We start from the raw sequence: 16,727 nt of genomic DNA, 5'->3' as shown, positions 1-16,727 counted from the left end.
GAATCTCCATCCTTGGAGGCTTTTAAGACCAGGCTAGACAAAGCCCTGGCTGAAATGATATAGTTGGGCATGGTCTTCTTTTGAGCAGGGAGTTGAAGCATGTGACCTTCTGAGGTACCTTCCAACCCTAATTTTCTATATTTCTATGATTATATTAAAGGTGTTTGCACTTTATCTACTCAAATTTGCAGTAAAAAATAAATCTTAAGGTAACAGGCCAGAGTGGTAGCACCATCTATTATTAAGGTGGTGCAACATTTCTCATTATAAAGACTTTGTTTTCAATTGCTTATGTTACCACACATTAACAATTTGGGCTGACTTTTGCCATGCCTGGTATGCTCCTTAGATTTCTTTTGGAAGCTGAGGTAAAAGTATGTTTTGATGATGTTAAATTGATGTTGACCTTTTCTTTGGTAAGTTCTTTGATATGTCCTGTGCAGTAGCATAACGAGCAATGGGCAACTGGGGCACTAGTCCTGGACAGCCATTTAGAGAGGGCACATGAATGGTAGCTACCACTGCTGTCAGCTCAGCTGCATCAGCTACTACAACCACTCTGGCCCCTGTCATTGCTGCTGCTGCCCATGACATGTACCTTGGCTGTTGCACCTCTGTCCCAATGCTTTGCAATGGGGACATAGAAATTGCAAAGATTTGGGCTTTTATTGCAGGGACACATCTTTTGCTGACTATGAAAATCCCACCCGAATTTGGCCAAGTTAGAAGTATTTGAAAAAACTTGCAGGTTGCACATCATAAGTTGCGATTTCTTAGATTCCTGAATTCCTAAGTTTCTACAGACATTGGATGTGGTCCAGGCTGGAGCTGAAATTTTCTTGAAATTTCAGCAATGAGTGTGGGCCATCTATGCACCTAAAGTGGTGGAAGGGAAACTGTTTCTTCTGTACCTTCAATAAGATCCTATTTCCTGGGCTCATCTGGCATTGTGAAAGAAGCTTCCCAATTTAACAGGAAACAAATTTATGGGAAAGCAATTTGTGACACGGGGCTTAGAAGGTGAAGCTTGAGACTGAATACCCAGTGGGAATGGGTAAACATGGACTGACTAGATAAGGAAACAGGGACTGAGAATTAATGGGATGAGAGAAAAAGGTGAAAACATTTTTATGAGGAGCTGGAGTGAGGAGCGGAAGAATTGGGACCAACAGGGCAAGAAATGGGACAAAGAGAGGCCTCAGCTGGAACAGTTTGCTCAGTTTTGGGTACTACAGTTTAAGGAACATGTAGACAAATTGGAGAGCATCCAGAGAGGAGCAAAAAAGAATTAAATGAGGTTTAGAAATTGTGCCCTAGAAAGAAAGATTGCAAGAACTGGATTTGTTTAGCCTAGAGAAAAGAAAATTGAAAGCTAGGGGTGGGAAGAGAATATTTAACAATTTTTCAGTATATAAAAGGTTTCTGTTAAGAGGACTTGATTCAATTGTACTCAGAAGAATAGCTGAATCTCCTTTATTAGAGGTTTTTAAAGAAAACACTTCTCCCTGAGAAATCAGCCTGGGCAGAGCCTGGTGCTAACTCTCTCACAGCTGCTGGTGAGGCAGTAGCTTTTGGCTAAAGAGCCAGTGAGTTGCTGCCTGCAAGCTGTAGTATCTCATTGAGGATTGTGGTGTGGAAATGACACTTTATTAAATAATAACAAGAATGTGATACATAGAACTTCTTACAGTAAAGAAGTAACAGTGTTGCTACTACCTTTGCAAGGGGCTGGGGTTTAGCCTTGTTGCTGTTCTGGTGTACAAGGAAGTTCTGGCTGCTTACCCAGACTGTCTTCTGAAATAACACACTTCCTTGACACTGTTTCCAGGAGGAATGACTCTGTCACTTAAGGTGTGTACAGAAGTTACACTTTTTGTGCTATGAGGCTGCCAAAAGTGCTCTGGAGGGAGCTGGACTGGGCCCATGCGATGGGTGGGGCTCCATTCCCTTTTCCAACACCAGCTTCAGGCATGGCAGCCATGGCTGCCACTGTCAAGCGACTCGTGCAGGGGGTAGGAGGGAAGAGGGCCCCTCCCTTGCTGCACAGGCTCAGCCCGGCTCCCTCCAAGACCCCAGCAATGGTAGCTGGGGGGGAGGGGGGGCTGCATGGCAGGGGGCTCTGTTTCACCCTGCCCCTAAGCCACTGCTGACAGGTCCCAGTTGATGGGAGGGGATGGGAGGGGAGGCTGGGGAGAGGGACTGGTCTGGCAGCTTCCTTGGAGGCTGCTGGAACACCCCTGCCTGCTGGTCAGGGCCAGTGCAGGCAGGCTCTCAGCTCCCCTGTCACAGCACAACCTGTCAAGTGAGCCAGGCGCCCCGTGGGAAGGGCTCAGGTAGAACAGGAAGACCCTGGACTACCCTGATAAAATGCCCAGTAAGGGCTGGAACCGCTAACTACTTACTTGATGCAGGTGCAGAGACAGAGGTCACAGAGCAGTGAGCAAACACCTGATTTATAAATACTTGCTCCCTGAGGCTTGAGGGTTGCATGGGGAGTGACATCAGATGCTCATGCCCAACTACAAAAGGCCAAGTGGAGCCAAATGGCAAGACAGCAGAAAACACCACGATTGCGTTGAGCTCCGAGAGACTGAGGCCAGTAAGGCACCAAGCTGGTTCCCCAGCCAGGATACCCGCAGGGGCATCCCACCCTCCTGTATTCCAGGACTGCCCCAAAGAGGATTCTTCCAGGACCCCAGCACCCAGACATGAAGAAAAGGACACTGCTTTCCTTTTTTGTTTTTCTTGCTTTGTGTGCATGTATGTGTTGTATCCAAATGGAGCCTCTGACTTGAATTGGAAAATTGCCAGTGGCTGGAAGTGCCTAACAGCTCCACGCCCTAAGGTGATTAAGGGTGAGCTGGTGAACAAAGTGGGCTAATTAATTAGAGGCCATACTGAGGCAAAAGAGCCTGTGGGTTCATTATGGACTTTATTGTTTTAGAATTAATTATGGATCTTCTTGATTTATGAACTTGAGTATGGACTTTGGTGATTTGTGAATTAATTTTAGGACCTTCTTGGTTTATGAATTAATTATAGATGACATTGATTTGTAAAGCTCCACAGCCTGACTGATCGCTGCTGCCAGTTTGACAATGAAGACTTAAGAGCATCTTAGGCATAGATTTTTAAGCAACCTGGGGGCATTATCTGGATCAGGAACTTCTAGAAAAGAGGAACACTAAATACAGCTGACTGCAGAGATGACACATAGAAGGTGCATGCGGGTGCACGTGCACCCCCTGCATGTGGCAGTGAACCCCCTACAAAAAGGTGCTGCCAACACTCTTGGCGGCACCTGCAGACGGTTGCCACTTGCTACCCCATTGCTGGCACTACCAGTGGCATTGATGGGCAGTCCATGATCTCCCCGGCTGCTGCCACCGCTGCTGGTGGCACCTGCAGATAGTCACTGACCCGTGCCGGCAGCATCTGCTGAGCTCCCTGCTCACCGTCACCTTGCTTCTGCCACCACCACCATGCTCCTGCCACCACTGGCACAGCTGTGTCCCCCAATCACCAGAGGCATGCGCCATTCATGGCTGACTGTATACACCTAGAGCCAGGAGCACCATAAAGCTAAGGAGCCTTAGTTCATGAGTGGATGGGGTAAAGTGGAGGAGGAGCCCCTAGAAACATCTAAAAACAGAGCATCCCCAAGGATGGTGTGTAACATACTTGGAACCTCCCTTATTTTTCTTATTTTCTTTAACACCAAACAGAGGGAGACCCTTCTGCCCCCCGAGGGGTGAATGCTCAATGTACCTACGTGTCATGGCAGACAGGGGTCTGAGTCAGGGCTGCATGGTCTCAAGCCACACACCTCTTGTTCTGGCATAAACAGGTGCACGCCCTCCACCCAACAGACAAAGCTCTTCTCCCCCGTTCCTTTTCATACCAGATCAATCAACCTTTAAGAAGAATGGATTAGATCAATGGTCCGACATAAATTATTCTAAGAATGTACAGAATAATCATTTCCCTATATTTATCAGCGTATAAAAGTCTATGGCAAAGATAGCCTTTAAATGTTAAACTCTATTTTGGCTTAGTTATATGGAAAGGCTAAATTACAAGATTCTTTTCTGATTTTGTGTCTTGCCAAACATTTTATGATGACCTTATTCAAAGAAGCATAAACATTATGTTCTAGTTTCTGAACGTTTATACTGTTTTACTTGTAATGTTTGTATATGGCCCAGTCTTTTTATCTCCTTGTATCCCCTCTCGCCAAAAAAAAAAAAGAGCTAGGCACAGTTTGATTAGGATAAAATTTAAATGTGGATCTATCCATTATACAGTGAAACTAGTGAAAGCTTAGAGAAAGTATCTATGAAACTCATTTTAGAATTTTTCATTTTTATTATTTCACAATGCCTGTTTAATTAAATGCTTGGGATTAACTGATCCCTTTGAACTGAACTGAACATCTGGGAGAGTGTCCTATAGTATCCTACCTTGTGAGGCTTTTTTTTTATTCTACTGAGAAGGGGTTCCCTGCACCCAATATAACAACTTTATTGCGAGTTCAGTGAATTCAGAGCATATTCTATTTCTATTCATACTAAACAAGTGCTAAAGTCAAACACCAGATTATTAGCCTTGGATATAATTATTGCCAAATTAAAAGAAAGCATGTCTAAGTTTTAGTTTTATTTAAAAAGTCTTAATGAAAATTGTCTAAAACTACCTAAAAAAAGCTACTAGTACTACTAAAAAACCCAGGCAGCCCTGCAGAGCTTTTTTACTCCAAAAGGGTCCTTCTACTGCTTATCATACACAGTGCCTGGGAAGCTCTTTAATTATGTGACTTTCTGTTGTCTTTGCAACCTTTATGAAAGCTATGCATTTATTTCTGCAACTAAGATGTGGTTTATTCTTTTTTTTGTCCTTTCATATACCCATTGGGCTCATGCACACCCCACAATTTTTGTCGTTTTATATGCTACAACTACGTGTCTGTTTGCATGAGCAGGATTTCCCAACGCTTTAAAAGTCTTTCTTGTGCATTAAACTAAAACTCCTTGAATGCAGTTTAGTTTGGCTCACCAGGAATTAAAGCATCGCGCCCATGGATTCATTGTGTGCAAACACAAAGGCACTCAAAGACGTGTAATGAGCCCCTTTGTCTGCCAGATGGTGCTGCAACTTTTTTGTAATTCACCCCTTTGAATTGTTTTCACTTTCAAATTGCATCCATTTTTTTTTCCTGTGAGGTTTGCCAGCTCTCTACTTCCACAGCTGCGTGGCAAAGCATGGGGGGGGGGGGCGGGGCAGCACTGGGCCATCCTGCTTTCCTGCAGCACCAGGGACCCGGCTTAATTCATTTGAAAACACAGTGGGTATAAACATAGATGCAATGCTCCAAAATAAATAAGTTTAAGTTTTATAAATTAATTTAAATTTATTGAGGATTAAAACTCGTGGTGTGTACAGGTGCCCCTTGCCACAGAATTGCACCACTCTTGAGGGGAAGTTCTGCTTTGGGACTCTGTCACAGGGCAGTAAGGTGTCTACTACTTTAAGGACAGAATCTGCCTACAGAGAGGGCCCTAGGAGCCAGGCAGCAACCCCACACAGGTGCAGGCCTTACTATGGCAGCAGGCCAACAAGAGAAATAGCTTGCACCTGCACCCAGTCAGCTGATTGGAAGAAGGCAGGGCTGTGGGCACATACAAACCACAGGGCTGAGGCCTGTGCAGGTTAGTTCTTTGGCAGCAGCCAGGGGAAGGAGCCTGCGGAAAAGAACTACCCAGAGATGTTGTGGCCACCTAGTATGCTGCTTACAGGATTAATGGGGCTCCCAGAGCTCACTAGGTACCCTGGGCTTCAAGGTACTTAATGCTTGGGCAGAAGTTTGCCTCTTTTAAAGGGACAGAGCGCACGCTGCACTGTTTGTATTATGTTATAGCCCACGGGCTTGTGTTTTCCATTGTTATTTAGACCAGTGGACTGGGATGAGGCTATTGGTGGGGAGGAGGCCTCACTGGGACACACTACAGTGTGGAAAGCCCAGCGCCAGTGAGGGCACAGAGACAGGGCTGCAGAGAGCCCAGCGCCAGTGAGGGCGCAGTGAGGGAGCAGAAGGGCCAAGGTCCCAGTAAAGAAGGAAGGCTGAGCTATATCAAGGCCTCAGAGGGACAATGTTTGAATACCATCTGCGAGGCATGGGGTGTGATAAAGGGGCATTTTTGGAGTCACACATCTAGCCTATAAGGCTTGGGGTGTCCCATGAGGCATGTCCTTAGAGAGGGACCCAGCAAGGGGTCTAAGAACCCACATGGCATAGTGAGGAGGTCAACCACATAGCACCTTGAGGGCAGCCTCCCTATCTACCATCTATTATCTTAACCATCAAGATGTGGCAGGCAAGAATAGAAGGTGCCCATGGGGTGAAGCTAGCAAGGTCACAGGGCCATAGGGGCATCACGGCCATCCCTAGAGACCCCGCCCCATGACAGACTCCCCTAGAAGCAACCTTATTTGGCTTCCCCTCCTGAAAGACTCCCTGAAGCCAGCCCCCACATGGCTTCACAAAGGGCAAGCCTCTGGTTTTGTGACTGGTTTTTCTTAGTCTCTGGCTTCCCAGCAATCTATACTGTCACCACCTCAGAGAGCTTGTTCTTTTTTGGGCAGCTCCCAGGAAGGGGGTGTTTTCTTCATCAAACGGGGTGGTTGAAGTGCTGACATGCTAAACAGAGCTGAGCAGTCTGGTGTACAAAACAAACAATCTTTATTGTGCCAGTGCAGCTCCCTCTGTCCTTCCTCAGACTCCACTCTGTCCTCCCTGGGACTATTCCTTCCTCTTTAATCCATCCGCCCTAGAACTATCTTTTTCTCTCCAGCTTTCTGTCCTCCCTGGGATTACCTTTTCTCCCCTCAGAGCCTGGTCTTTTTCTCAGGACCAGTCTGCCACCCTTGCAACAGAACAGTTGCAAAATGATAGTATTAATCATAAAAATCATAGAAGTTAAGGGTTGGAAGGGACTGCAAAAGATAATTGAGTCCAACCCCCCTGCTCTGGGCAGGAAAACTGCTGAGATCAAATGATCCCAGCAAGGTGTCTGTCCAGTCTATTCTTGAAGACTTCTAAGGTTAGGGACTGCAGCACCTCCTGGGGAAGTCTATTCCAGATTCTGGTCACCCTTATCATAAAGAAGTTCTTCCTTACATCCTTCCTCTAACAGTTTATGGCCGTTGCTCCTTGTCTTCCCCCAGGGCACCCTAGTGAACAGTTTTCTCCCACCTCCAGATATTCACTCCTTCCATACTTATAGATGGCCACCAAGTCCCCCATCAGTCTTCTTTTCCCCAGATCCCTCAGTCTTTCCTCATAAGGTTTGTCCTCCATGCCCTTAATCATTCTTGTGGCCCTTCTCTGGATCCTTTCAAGATTCTCTTAATCTTTTAATGCAGGGACTAACAGTTACCCAACTAAAATGTTACAGGGAAACAATCAGGGAGCAGTCTCTGGAGCCTGCTGCCAGGCCCAGACTCCCCTCAAGTGAAGAGGGTATACAGGTGTCCTGCTTATGGAACTACCATATTTACAGGATTAATTACAGCAAAGCCTGCTCACACTGAGCCCCTCAGCATTCCCCACTAGAACTCAGCCACTTATCCTTTTTTGTCACATCCCTCAGAATTATGACTGTGGAGAAAAAATATTATGTACACTCTACTTTGCAAGAGATCTACCTGTCATGCACAGTCCTATTCTACAAAGTGAAAGATAAAAGAAGGAAAGCTATACATGGAACTGTCAGAGACAGTATGGGTAATAGTAATGCTTTATGATCTATTATTATGGAATCTGATTTTACATAAAAATATTCCAATTTTAAACTTTTCCTCCTGTAAGCAAATTTAACATCTGTGAATGATTCTGGATTTGGAACACTAGATTTTGCTGGAGAATTAAATCTTCCTTTACCCCATGGAGATGTGCAACCTAGACAACAGCAGCAGAAACTTTCCAAAAGATCCAAACAAACCTAATATTTCTAATGAAGCAGAAATTTGTCTCCATCCTCTATTAATCTTCAACATCTCTGCTGACAAGTCTATAACGGGGATTCCTACCCACTTAAAAATGACTCAGTCCAGCCACTTATTTCATACAGGCTATCAAACAGACAACATACGGTAATACTTTTCAACCAGTGCTGGGTTTTAGACTAAATGATGGCCTAAAGCACACAATTACTATAGTATAGTATAGTATAATATAACAGGGAGCCAGTGACCCTGTTACGGAGCTGCCCAAGAGAAGCATTAATTGTCAGTGAGGCATGCCTAGACCAGCCGGGGAGCTGAGCCAAGACTTGTTAATTGTCAATTAAGATTTCACAGACCAGTGACAAGGCCAGCTGGGAGTTGTTAATTACCACCTAGAGACTTTGTATAATAAGACCTGAGACTGATTAGAGACTTCCCCTGGAAGGGGAGCCAAAGCAGTGGCTAGGAACCAGCCACAGTGATGGAACAGTTTTTCCTGTGCGGAGGTGCAGGCACAAGGGAGGAAGCGGGGAAGCTTTCCCCTATGGGCAGCAGATGGTGGAACCTGCAGAGAGTTGCAAGCAATGCTGGCATGGCAGTCTCTGGGATAGGTACTCTGTGTTAATGAGAGACTGTGACTGAGGGAAGCCAGCACAGTTATCCCCAATATTCTGAGAGACTGTGAATAAGTGAGGCAGGGACCAGATGCGGATGCGGAGGTCCCAGTGATTGTGTCTTATTAAAGAGCCCTGCTTATCCCAGGTAGGGGTGAGGGGAGAGGGGCCTGCAAGCCACTGTATGTAGTATTGGCATGGCAAGCACTGTTTGTTTGTGGGGGCGAGAGCACAAGAAGAGCTGCCCTTTGTGTTCCCTGAATAGAGAGGCTGCTGCCCAAGTTTACATTCGTATTGTGCTAGTGGGAGCCCGACCCCATGGCAGCAACTGGAGATGGTGGCAGGATGGGGTGTGACATGTTATAGCCTTTATTAAATCAGAAGTTTCCCACCTGAGAGCTCTTTACTGGTTTTTTTATTCCCATCAAGTCATGGCAGGTGAGAATGAGCTCAGGCATGGGAAACAGGTCCTAACATGCCCCTTTGATAGATCCAGGCATCCTGCTCACATATAGTATAGTATAAATACTAGAATGCTAGGGTCACAGTACCTCATTTAGGAATTGAAATGCAGGACTTGCAGTTACATCAATTGATCCCTCATCTTGGATATTGATTGATGGAGCTATGGCATAGATAGGTTCTTCCCTTTCTGTCTCTGGTTCTGAGTCACTGGAACTGGTATTTTCTTCATCAGTACTCATTTTTTTTCAAAATTCTGCAAATAAAAAACATCAACATTCAGTATTGATGGTGATCCTTAGAAACATATACATTATTCAAAATAAGGGATGAAGGGAAAAAGGATAAAGTGATATGACATGTGTTCTGCATTAAAATAAGGAAGGCTACACAGTAAGCAAGTCAGAGTTCTGCTTTCATGAAAGGGGTATAGAGTGAGATAAGTGTTTTTATCACTGCCTGAAAGCTTTAAAAGCCCTCAATATCAACTGAGTTGGGAAAGAAGATGCACCAAAAAAATGTAGATTCAAATTGGTATAGCTCAATAAGTTTCTTCAGTAGTTTGTTTCATAGAATCATAGAAATTTAGGGTTGGAAGGGACCTCACAGGGTAATAAAGTCCAACCCCCTGCTGAAAGCAGGACCATCCCCAACTATATCATCCCAAACAAGGCTTTGTCTAGCCAGGTCTTAAAAACCTCCAAAGATGGAGATTCCACAACCTTTCTGGGTAACCTGTTCTAGTGTTTTACTACCCTCCTAGTGAGAGAGTTTTTCCTAATATCTAACCTAAACTTCCCTTGCAGCAACTTGAGACCATTGCTCCTTGTTCTGTCATCTGCCACCACTGAGAACAGTCTAGCTCCATCCTCTTTGGAACCACCTTTCAGGTAGTTGAAGGTTGCTATTAAATCCCCTCTCAGTCCCCTCTTCTTCAGACTAAATGGGTGTCTATACACAAGTGCAGAGGCTTCTCTGATATGCTGGAATTCCAGCATGTCAGAGCAGACTTGATTGATCAAGATGCTGGAGCATGGCAATTGCTTTAGTTCAAGCACTCCCGCCACCATTTTTAAGTGGAAGGATGCTGATACATAAGACACGGTGGTGCTTTGATTACAGCGGCTCTCAGAGCTGCTCTAATTAAAATGCCATGCCCCCCTCTGACTCTGAGAGCATGTGTAAAAGTGCCCAATAAGCCCAGTTTCCTAAGTCTCTCTGCATAACTTATGTGCCTCAACCCCCTAAGCACTTTTGTGGCCCCCTGCTGTACTCTCTCCAATTTGTCTATGTTTCTTCTGTAGTGGGGGGGCCATAACTGGACACAGTACTCTAGATGTGTCCTCACCAGTGCCAAATAGAGGGAAATGATGATTTCCCTCAGTCTGCTGACAACACTCCTACTCATGCAGCCCAGGTTGCCATTAGCCTTCTTTGCAACAAGGGTACACTGTTCATTCATATTCAGTTTATTGTCCAGGCCATTTTCTGCAGAGCTGCTGCCTAGAGAGTCAGCCCCCAGCCTGTATTAGTACAAGCGATTATTCCATCCTAAATGTAGGACTTTGCATTTGTCCTTCTGGAACCTCATGAGATTTTTTTTGCCCAATCCTCCAATTTGTCACGGTCTCTCTAAATCCTAGCCCTACCCATCTGTGTAACTACTATTCTTCCCAACCTCATGTTATTTGCAAACTTGCTGAGGGACATTGATGAACATATTGAACAAAACAAGCCCCAGGACTGACCACTGGGCACTCTATTTGATACCAGCTGCTGACTAGACATTGAGCCATTGACTGCTACCCTCTGAGCCCAATGATCCTGGCAGTTTTCTATACACCTTACAGTTCATTCATCTGACCCATGCTTCCTCAGCTTGTTTGCAAGAATGTTGTGGGAAACCATATCAAAAGCTTTGCTAAAGTCAAGGCATATCACATCCACTGCATGACAATCATCCCAAGTTGCCATCCACTTCTGCATTCTCCACCAATTCTTCCCTGTTTGTGAGTAGCAGGTCAAGAATAGCATGACCCCTAGTTGGTCTCTCTAGCACTTGTATAACCTGGGCGATACTCCAAGAGGTACCCCCTCTCCAATTGAAGGGATCAATACAGGTGCAGGAGCACTGTGGGAGGTGTAGGGACTTTCTTGCCCTCTAGAGCAGAGCCAGACCACCAATAGGGACTTAACCATATACCTTTTAATACTGGGAACATAACAGGCATAAATCAGAGGGTATAGTGGACACTACAATGCCCCAAGGGGGCAGGATTCAACAAAGGTTAGACACAATCATTGACAAAACAGGGTTAACAAAATATAAAACTCAAACAGCAGAACAAACAATACGGGTTGGTGAAATATACAAAGGGCACAAAATGCAAAATGTCAAATGACAAGGAAATATAGGGTCTTGGTACCTGGAGAAAGGGCCCCTTTCCACTGCAAGAAGATTTACTTGCTGTTGTATTAACTAACCCCAAGTCACCTCAGCTGGGACTTGAACCCAGGTCTCCCACATGATAGGCAGGAACACTGCCACACTGCAGTACCACTGGTGGCACTAGTCTAGTCTGCTAGGGGTCTTGACCTTCGTGGAGCCCTGGCCTCACATCAAGTTGCCCAGCCTCTGATTGGAGGAGCTGGAAGCAGGGCTGGGAACCCCTCAGATCGCTGCTCAGATCCTTCCTAGAGCTAGGGAGCCTCTCCTGCTGGCTGCAGCCTCTCCTTGGGGATCCTGGAGCCCAGTGGGGGCCTCTCATGCCGGCCACACGCCACACTGCTAAGGGTCCCACTGCTGCCCGCAGGTCCTGCTCTTTCAGGCTCTTCTGGGGCACTGCTCCTGCCCCACTGGCCCAGCTCCATGAAACTGCTTCCTTGTTGTCCCTCACTGGTCTCTCCCCTGAATCAGCCCACGCTGCCCCTTTTACCCCCCTCCAGGTGACCCAAGCGGCCAATCGGGACATGGGGGGGAGGGGGGGAGTCTCTGGGGCCTGACTGGTGTGGAAAAGGAATCCCAAGTCCTCCAATCATCTTTTACCCCTTCAAAACCCCTGGGCCAGGTCACTGCCAGCTAGCTTGTCACACTTGTACCAGGAAGTTGTCCACAACACTCTCCAAAATCTTCCTTAATTGCTTGTGCACTGCTGTACTGCCATCTCAGCAGATGTCAGGGTGATTGAAGTCTCTCCATAAGAACCAGAGCCTGTGATCGGGAAACTTCCACAAGCTGTTTGAAGAAAGCTTTATCCACATCATTCTCCTGCTCTGCTGGTCTACGCCTGCACCCACCACAACATCACCCTTGTTGCTCTCCCCTCTTACCCTAACCCAGAGACTTTCAACAGGCCTCCTTCCAGTTTCATACCGGAGTTCTGAGCAATCATACAGCTCTTTTACATAAAGTGCAACTCCTCCGCCCCTTCTTCCCTGCCTGTCCTTCCTTAACAGTTTATACCCATGCATGACAGCATTCAAATCATGCAAGCTATCTCACAATGTCTTTGTTATTCCAATCACAACACATCTCCATGACTGTGCGAGGATTTCCAGTTCCTGTTGTTTGTTTCTCAGGCTCTGTGCATTTGTGTACAGACACCTAAGGTAACTAGCCAGTTGTCCTACTTCCTCAGGAAGAATGAGAATGCCTCCCCTGTTGCCCCCTCCTGCTTGTGCTACCTCCAGGTCATCCACTTCCCCACTTACCTCAGGACTTTGTTCTCCATCCCCCCGTGAACACAGTTTAAAGTACTCCTCACTAGATTAGCGAACCTGTCTGCAAAGATACTCTTCCCTCTCTTTATCAGATGGATCCCAACTCTTCCTTGCAATCCTTCTTGAAATAACATCCCATGGTTGAGGAAGCCAAAGCCCTGCTAGTGACACCATCTGAGCAGCCATACATTGATTTGCAGAATGCATCCACTCCTGCCCAGTCCCCCCCAGCAGTATCATTGGAGCTCCATGGGGTAGTAGTCAGAGGGCCAGATGAGTCTTAGTAATCCCTCCATGACATCTTCGGTCCAGGCTCCAATGACATGGAAGGATGTCAGGGGCAATCAGCAGACCTCCCAAGACAATGGGTCAGGCTGACAGATGGATGCCTCCATCCTCCAGAGAAGGGAGTCTCCAACCATCACCACCCATCGCTTCCTGTTGGTGGCAGTGGTCTGGATCCTCCCAACCCTGGGGAAGCCTGGCCTGATGTGGCCTGTTCCACCAATGGAATATGCTCCTCCTCCTCTGTTACTAGGGCTCCATATCTGTTCTTCAGGCAAACTACTGCAGGTGGAAATGAAGGCTTCTGCTTGCTGCCGGATATCATAAGCTTCCAGCTTCCACTTTCTATGTTCTCTTCCTTTTCTAGTGCTGCCTCTGGCAGTCCTACAGGTCTCCTTTAGCATCAAATCAATTAAGTCCTCAGGGAAGAGAATGCTTCAGAGTCTCACCACCTCCTCCTGTAGCTCTCTTGCCTGCTCCCTGTGGGACACCACCAGGAGACACCACTCATATTTCAGGCACTCCCCCATCTGGCTGTCACTGGAAGGAGCCTGCAAGCTGCAGTCTTCACAGTGCCAAACCAGGTCCTGGGTGGAAGCCTTGATGGTGAGTGGCCCTGCCTGGATGGACACCTCATAGGTGCAAGCAGAGGAAGAGTTGGCAGTGATAGTGGCTCTGGCATTGTGATGTGCTCCCACCATTTCTCCAGGTCTCTCTTCCTGCTCCGCTCCCTCACCCGCTTTCCCCAGCAAACTCCCCTGTAAGGTGGCTTGTTGTCTGCTCTTTGATCCCAAAAGGTTCCCTTTCCCTGTTTCTTCTCACCAAGCTTATAATGAAGAAAACTATAAGCAAACTCCCTAGTGAACTCCCCCTCATTCAGGACTCTATTTAAGCAAGGGGCTTAAGTACTGGTCTAACTCCTGAGTTTAGCTTCTTATATGTAGGTTAGCTACTCTTAATTAAAGAAAGAACTTACCTTAAAGGCTCCCCTTCAAAGAGAGGGGGTTGGCAAGCAGTCCTGCGAACTGTTTGCAAACTGCCCTGTTTGCTTGCCATAGAAAGACTTTGTTGGTTTGAATCATAAAGCAGTCTGGCTGGTCCCTGTTGAATTACTTGGAGCTCAATTCTAATGTTACTTTAGATCAGTGGTGCCCAACCTTTCTAGGTTGCTGACTGGATTGGTAGTGTGGGGTTAGTCTATGGACCAGATGGATTAGTAGTGTGGGGTTAGTCTGTGGACTGGATCCTGTACATGGGATTGTTCCATGGGCCCTGTCTACCACTAGGTCAACATGTAGGTGCAATCTGGTGTGATTTTCCAGCCCATGCCTAGATTGGTTCTACTGCTTCAACTGTAGCAACCACCCTGCATGCGCCCTGCACTGGACTCGCTGCCCCAGTCCTGACCCACTTGCCCAGGATTGAGCCACAACCTATGCATGCTAGATCAGGCCTGCTACTTTAGCCCCATGCACTGGCCTGATCTTGGGTATAGGGCCAGTCATCTTGCCACAGGGCTGAGTGAGCAGCAGCAGCATGAATTGCCAAGGCTCTCCTGCTGTCATATTTCTGGACCTGTGGGGAACCCCATGAGTCAGATGACACAGCTCTGTGGACCAGATCTGGCCCACTGGTGAGAGGTTGAGTACCAGTGGTTTAGAGGCACCTTCAATAATAATTATATAATAATTATTATCTTCAATAATAATTATATTATAATTTTCTGTAGTGAAAGGATTACTACAAATTATATAGAAGGCTCTCATTCTTTGTCTACGGGGGTATTTGGATCTAATTTGCATCAAAGTGGGTCATACTACCTTCTCAGTGTTAAATGATATTCTGTAGCCACATCCACATAGCCAGTTGGCTCTTACTCCAGAAGAGATCTTTGCTTCCATGTGTCAGGGTTTTTCTCCATATAAAATGCTCAGATTGTGGGTGGGGGGTGGGGAATACATATCGCATGCTGCTTTGTCCTATTACTTGACCACCTCCATTGTGGAGTACAGAGGCAACTGAAATCGTAGACCTTGGGTTGAAGCAGAGAAATTCCCATGATTACTCTCCTTCCACCCTAGCATTTATCTTTTTATTACCAGCAGGTTTAATTTTCAAACTGTTACTAAAAATAATGAACGGGAGAGCACTCTGCAGTATAAGGCTGATCTTCACAAATACACATCAGCTTGTTAAGATGCTTTCTTTTTTTACATCCTGTTGTCGAAGGGCTTCAGCTGGCATCCAGGTTAGTAAGCAGATTTTCTAGTGGCTTTGGCAGTAACAGTGTTACCAGAGGTATAAGAATTCTCATATTTGTATGGTAAATCTGATCCCTTGATGATGTATAATTAAATAATTGGAAAAGAAGCCAAGCTGTATGAAAATTCATGAAGACCCAAAGAATGCTTGCATTTGAAAAAATAACTTCCTGTTTTATTATTTTTTCCATCTTCAGGTGGCATTGTCTTTGTCACCCCTGCTGCATGTGGTTCCACTCAAGTATCTACATACAACTCTGTTTCTAAAGGGAGTAGTGATGCAGGTGTTGTCCATTTAAATCTTGAGAGCTGATGAGTTACATAATAAAATATTTGCTATTTAAGACAATATGATCATGTATTAAAGATGATGAAAATCAAATTATCTTTACATATTCTTCAATATAATAATTTTGAGGTTCAAATACTCCCATTTTCAACTTTGGCAACACTAGGCAGTAATTCAAACGTACTAGATATCCAGTGAGGAAGAATACAGACCAAATACTTTTGGGGGCAACATTTTTGGATCAACTTCACCAAGTGTTGTGCTATTTCTTGGCTTCTGAAACAAGGGTTGATTGATGGAAAAGGACTGTGCTGTAGGCCTGGGATGACCAAGAACAGCTGCAGAATTTCAGCATGTCAACTGCCTTTTCTTTGGAAATTTGTGCAGATTTTGGCTGAGCTCTGTAACAGCTTCTCTCCAACGTGGTAATTCTCTTGTGGCCATCAGCAAGACCATTTTGGTGGGGATATAAAGGACAGTCACTGTTGAGCTGGGTACATGTAGCACTATTAAGAAGGGACTATCATTACATGGTATACTGGTAACACCTGCCAGGCATGGCTCAGGGGTGGTTGGAGGCCACAGATGGCACTTAAGGCACTTGGTTACCAAAGACACTGATAGATCTAGAAGGCGTAGGCCCGTGTTTTCCTGGGACTTTTGGGCAGCCTCCCAACTGTTTTAATTCAAAACAACATCAAAGGTGTGGCAGGAAAAGAAAGGAAAGACCCAAGAGTCAGAGAGGCAGGAACCACCAGGCCATCGGGGGCATCACAGCTATCCCTGGGACCTTGGCCTGCTACACATGGTATAAAACAGGGACGACACATAGAGGGTGCACACGGGTGCACATGCACCCCCTGAGCATGGCAGTGCACCCCCTGCAAAAAGGTGCTGCTGACACTGTTGGCAGTGCTGGCAGGTGATCACCATTTGCCACCCTGCTGCCAACACTGCCAGCTGCATCTGCGGATGGTCTGCGAATTCCCTCTGGATGGTGGTTGTGGGGGAAAGGGTGGGGGTGCAGATTGAGAACCCTGCGGTGAGGGAGCGGGGCTAGCGCTGGGGCAGGGCAGGGCAGAGGACAGAGCTATG

At 46.2% G+C, this 16,727-nt stretch overlaps 1 protein-coding gene across 1 annotated transcript in view; it reads right to left on the bottom strand.

The window, feature by feature from the left end:
• CCDC146 (coiled-coil domain containing 146) overlaps nucleotides 1–9,332 on the bottom strand; it is a 144,399-nt gene extending 135,067 nt beyond the window's left edge. Inside the window, exon 1 of the mRNA XM_019509464.1 lies at nucleotides 9,167–9,332. Within this exon, the coding sequence (XP_019365009.1) occupies nucleotides 9,167–9,319 (153 nt within the window). The 5' untranslated portion in view covers nucleotides 9,320–9,332. The remainder of the gene's footprint in view (nucleotides 1–9,166) is intronic.
• Between the last annotated feature and the right edge of the window lie 7,395 nt (nucleotides 9,333–16,727).

The sequence above is a fragment of the Gavialis gangeticus genome, unplaced genomic scaffold (genome assembly GCF_001723915.1).
Source record: "Gavialis gangeticus isolate Ggan-Ray unplaced genomic scaffold, GavGan_comp1, whole genome shotgun sequence".
NCBI lineage: Eukaryota > Metazoa > Chordata > Crocodylia > Gavialidae > Gavialis > Gavialis gangeticus.
Note: the sequence above shows the minus strand (reverse complement) of the source record. Positions and strands in the feature narration are given on the sequence as shown.